Source organism: Sitodiplosis mosellana, unplaced genomic scaffold (assembly GCF_009176505.1).
Source record: "Sitodiplosis mosellana isolate CC-2019 unplaced genomic scaffold, AAFC_SMos_1.0 Smas_scaffold_4, whole genome shotgun sequence".
Taxonomy (NCBI): Eukaryota; Metazoa; Arthropoda; class Insecta; order Diptera; family Cecidomyiidae; genus Sitodiplosis; species Sitodiplosis mosellana.
Genome location: NW_022595247.1, coordinates 677,241 through 682,586, shown reverse-complemented (window position 1 = coordinate 682,586; position 5,346 = coordinate 677,241). Strand labels below are relative to the sequence as shown.

Sequence of the window (5,346 nt, the reverse complement as noted above, 5' to 3'; positions counted from 1 at the left end):
TTTGCGATTTTGAGCCCTAGATGCCTTTTTTGGGGTAAGTTTGTTCTACATTTTTTTTTTCTGATTCAATACCTACAACTTTGATTAAGACCAAACAACAATATTCATAACGGGTAACCGAGTTATAGCCGTGTGGAAATATTGAAAAAGTGCTAAAAATCCACCTTTGGCCAAAAAACGCCGGAGGAAATTAAATCCTTAAATGAATAAACTTTTTAAAAATATTTGGCAGGAGTTCTTGTTTCGGTAAGTACTTTGACGTGGAATTCTCAGAAATGAGTTTGCCTTTCATGACTTGAAAAATGTTGCACTGTGTAAGTATTCAACGTTACCTTTCTTAGCAGCATAGTGCAGAGCTGTCTCACCCCAATCATTTCCAATATTAGGGTCGGCTCCTTCAGCGATGAGGTTTTGAGCTTTCTTCACTTTGCCTGATAGAATATGAAAAATATTCATAGATCAATGAAACGGATTGAACAAAACATTCTTTTTTATAAAAAAAAATGTCCAAAATTACCAGCAAAAGCAGCTCTATGCAGAGCTGTCTCTCCATTCATGTCTTTTTCGTTTACTAAAATAAGTATGAAAAGTTTAGCATAAATGAGGTTCCCATATCTTCGTTACAAGGTGCTTTGTATATGGAATTTAAGAGTTGAGCTGGATAAATAAATGAAACTTCAATCTTACCGTTCCTCCCGGGTGGTGCTCCGCTCACATCCCCGATTAAGAACTGTGGAAATAGAATCAAAGTGATATATTTGGAATGGGAACAACGGATGAGATTAATACATTATGTATTAAAGTTTCCGGTGGACATTTTTTGGAATGTAAGAATTTTTTCAATTTATGAACTTGAAAAAAGCACACTTTTCATTTTTTAAATTATTTCAGAAAAAATTATCACAAATTGTTCACGAAAAGTATCAAACATGAAAAATTTAAAAAAAATCGACTGAAATTGTCGACTCACCTCGGATACCATCAAGCCAATGAGCAGCAGTGTGAAAGAACTTCGACTCAGCATTTTTCTAGCTTCGAACTATTAAAAGTTTACTATGAACGTATCAATTGGTAAGAACTGTTTGATGGACATGCGAATCGAACGCATCCTCTTATATACACTTTTCAAGTGTGGCCACGTCGGTGGGCAACACACTGTATGATTCAATCCACGTACAATGACGATTCTAATAAAAGTCCACAAAATATTATCGCACACATTTTTCAAGATAACAATGTCAAACAATTGATGATATTACAATTCCACCTGTGCACGTGTGTTTAATTTCGCGTTTCACATTTTCACGCATTGAAAATATCAGATGTTTACATTTATTCTTTCATCACCTTCTTTAAACTACAAATTCAATGTAAAAATTTAAAAAGGAAATATTTTTCACTCTTGAAGGGTTGAGTGGTGTTACTATGGCACGTGGCTGTTCAAATTTAAAAATTTCACATCTTCGCTGCATGCACAAAACACATTCCGTTTCAAAGTCGATCCAAAGTTGACCACAGATCAACCGTCGCTTACATGATGTAAATTAGAATGTGAATGATCAAACGACCTGACTCATACCTTTGCGTTACATTCAGGCTCACATGGCATGGTGGCGTTGCTTTGTTCAATAGCTACTGTGTTAGTTGATGTAAGGATATACGGTATAACATTTACTTTACATCACTCAATAAGGTATAGGTAGGATACGATGATATTGATACAAATCTACGCATTCCCTTAAAAAATTAGAAGCGAATCTCATGCAAAATCATATCCATACTCAATAACACTTTCCATAGAAATATAGACAGCTCCTCAATTAGTTTGAAATTCCAATGAACACACACGTAAAGAAATACTTACAATCCGATACAAATCACATAAAAAAGAAAAAAATTCTGTCACTGTCGCATTTCGTATCAACACAGCCAACTTTTTGTTTCCATGAAATAAATTCTTCGTAGTGGTAAAAAATCTATGACACAGATTCGAGAGAAATATCACTAATACTGAGAAAAAAAACTTGTTCCGTTTGTGTCAAAGATCGAAAAATGTATTCATTTTATTAAGTTTATCAAGCACTTTTCATGAAGTTTTTACCTAGCATTGAATTTTCGTTTAAGCTTTACTATCTAAATACGGTCAAACTAGTTATAATGCCATCGTTAGATGGCGTTTGTTCTGGTCAAAAGCTTGAAGGTCCTCCGTGGTATGCGTTTTCCATATTATCGCTAAAATTTCATTTTATCTCATTAAATCAAGAATATTAAGAAAATAATTGATTTTGAAATGAAAGCCAATTCGGTCTTTGTTCTAATCGATAATTTATTTGAAATAAATGCAGACATTTCAAGTCATCTGCGACTCTTCTTCAGGGCCTGAAAATAACAAATGTTTTGGGTTCAAGGATACTATGACTATGCAAACGTAATTACCCCTCAGATTATGTGAACTCAAAGAATGTAACAAACTGATCGATTTCAACGGTGAAATGAATAGAACATATTCCAATTAGTCTTTATTTTACCTCACTTCTGCATTTTCTTATCTTCTTACTGATTTTTCGTACGAAAAATTGTTAACCCTGCGAACATAAATTGGTTTTTTACCCCTCAGATGAAAATTTTTACCCCTTGGGATAAATTTTTGCCTCTGAGAATATGAATTGGCCGTGAAATAAATATTATATATTGAAAAAAAAATTTCTATTTTCTTACTCTTTTCTTTTCTTTCTCACCTCTCCCCTCGTATTTGGTATTAAAGTAAGTTCCATGTGCTTGAGTTCTCATTGAATTCGAAACGAATCGAAGATCATAGATTAAAAAGTGAAGTGATAGCCAGGGAAAATGCGTAGTATTTCGATATCGACATTCAATATGCTTATGTAAAAGCTTTGCTAATTTTAGCCAAAAGAAGCTCACATTGCATCGCCCCACTGATTTTAGTGCAAATGACCCAATTTCCTCCGTGCGTTTTTTCTTCGGTATCTAACGTTCGCAGCACGTATAAAATGTGTGTACCGTTTTAGCAGAGGAATTATGCTATGAATTGATTCCATAGAAATTCTATCGGTTCAATCTGCCGATAAGAGAAAAAGGGAAGCCCATACCAAATATTACTGATAATTTAGGGCGATTGAATTTTCTTATTGCCACTTATTCATTTCTCATACATACCAAAACTCAATCGAGGAAATTCTTCAACATTTCACAATTCACCGTTGGCTGGACGAAAGGTGGTTCGAATACTTCAAATTCATACATTGTGCCCGAAATTGAAATAATTAGATTTGATTGGTTTGATTACACGAACTACTACGAGTAAGACATTCCGAACATATTCACATCAATCGCAAACAATAGCTGTGGAATATGGATTATAAAATTAATCATAAAATCAACTATCTTAGGAGCATTACTATTACTATTACTACTTCCAATTATTTGGAGCAAGAGTTCAACCAATTCAACTCAAGTAAGTTGCCGGAGTAAAATGTGGTAATTGTTTAAATTGATTTTCGAGCATGTTTCATTCTATTCGAAAGTTTAAGAGTTCTATAAAAAGTCACAAATTTTTTCTCGACAAGTTATCATGACAAACCCGATTATTTTTTTTTCGACTTTCAATTTTCCATCTAGTAGACTATTTTAAGGAAGTATCGCTGCAAGTATTTCTGAAAGTCAGCTATTAGTCAATGATCAGTTTGTTTTTTCGTGACCAAAGTTCAGTGAAACAATTCACAATTTTACTTTTTGCTTCATTTTACGATGTTAGTCAATTCAAAAACCGTGCAATGCTCTTCGAAAAAGGATTACCATAGCGAAGACAGTGTTGAAAGTTCGTGTAATAAACACTTTTAAATATCGATATATAAAGATACCACTTGTTTATATAAAGAGAAAAAAGATAATGCCAGACACAAAGCAATTCAATCCCCTGCGCGATGTCTTATAATCAGTAGAAAATCGTGTTGTGTGACTCAAGAGCCAACAACACTGTTACTCATTGGCCAATACAATGTGTTACATTCCCAACAAATCACACTGGTTTCTCAAAAAAAGCCAACGATTAGATATTATCGACGACTTTTTGCGTTGATAGCTAAATCGATTTTCATTTTCAGACAGTATAAATTCGATTGAAATTGAAGTGATGATTTTTTTTTCTCCCAAAATTGACTCGCCAACGAATATCTCGTGAGAATAATGTTGAAATATTTGCTATTTATTTTCCGTATTAGTTGCAGTTTGTGCTTGTCGTGATAAAACCAAACCAAGGCATTTCGAGGAGTTTGGCGATTGCGACGAAGAACAATACATCGGAAATGTGAAAATTTTCACGCTTCGCATTCCACTCAGAGAAACCATTCAAACGGTCACTTTTCCAAAGGTAACCAAAAAAAACCAGTTTGACGTTTTCGTTTTTTGACGAAGTTTAGTCAGTTTTACTGACTACTATTAATTCATTTTCGTTTTTTTGAATAACCATTGGTAAACCCCTTTGAATTCGTTGCAAGAAGATAATTAGCATGCATGTTCTTTATTTAGGATCCAGAAAAATCGGATATTATGATTCATGGTATTCAACACAATGACTATAGGATTCAGCCGTCAAAATTGACAATTGAAAGTGGCGGATTCGGTTCGACATATGCAAAAATCACCATTACATCACATTACGGCTCCGGTTTGTCATCGGTCATTCACTTTTATGGAGCGAAAAATACAAACATAAATTCTTTTTAAACACTCGGTTTTAAACAATCATACAATAAAATCCCAAACTACTTGTCAAAACTGGAATAATTTTTGTTATTATCGAATCAAAAATGATACCGTTGAATATGCATTCAGCTTCTCGAATCGAGTAACATTTTAAATATCGACATCGCATTTCTTTCGGACCTAGTTCCTGGCTATTAATTACGTACTCTTTTTTACGGTTCTTGAGCTTATCACTTATTCTGGATATGGCGCCAATAATATTCCGGTATTAGAGACAGTTGCTATCTATGTTCTACTAAAGACTGTGTGTTTGACACAATTCTTCTATATGCCTAATTTATGCAATGCACTCGTCTTTGTCCTGCGGAATATTTAATCATTGCAATCGATACCGCAATTTGCATGACATCTGAATTATAGATTGCGCTTGCTAGTAGCAATAACATCAACGGCTGAACGCAGCAGTAGCCTTCTGCTAGTAGGTTAGTCGGGCGGTCTTTTAGAAGCGAACGAAGGATATCACTAGCTCTCTTGATTTATTGAAGCTTTTGATTCACTCACTTCAATTTTTAGCCCCCTTCAAATAAACAAGCGATTGTTAAATTGATTTCAGCTTTGGAC

General features: G+C 34.2%; 1 protein-coding gene across 1 annotated transcript; it reads left to right on the top strand.

Annotated features, from left to right (window-relative positions):
• The first annotated feature begins 3,696 nt into the window (after positions 1–3,696).
• LOC129566713 (uncharacterized) lies at positions 3,697–4,772 on the top strand. Its single transcript, XM_055442906.1, has 3 exons — positions 3,697–3,838; positions 4,242–4,390; positions 4,549–4,772. Exons 1-3 carry the CDS (start codon positions 3,769–3,771, stop codon positions 4,744–4,746), a joined length of 417 nt encoding a protein of 138 aa, XP_055298881.1. The 5' UTR covers positions 3,697–3,768; the 3' UTR covers positions 4,747–4,772.
• Positions 4,773–5,346: the final 574 nt, after the last annotated feature.

What these genes read in the sequence shown, in the direction of transcription:
- LOC129566713 (XM_055442906.1), top strand. Translation starts at nt 3,769, where the DNA reads ATGTTAGTCAATTCAAAAACCGTGCAATGCTCTTCGAAAAAGGATTAC. An exon ending in TAGCGAAGACAGTGTTGAAA is followed by an intron (nt 3,839 to 4,241) that starts GTTCGTGTAATA and finishes TTTCCGTATTAG; the next exon opens with TTGCAGTTTGTGCTTGTCGT. An exon ending in AAACGGTCACTTTTCCAAAG is followed by an intron (nt 4,391 to 4,548) that starts GTAACCAAAAAA and finishes TTCTTTATTTAG; the next exon opens with GATCCAGAAAAATCGGATAT.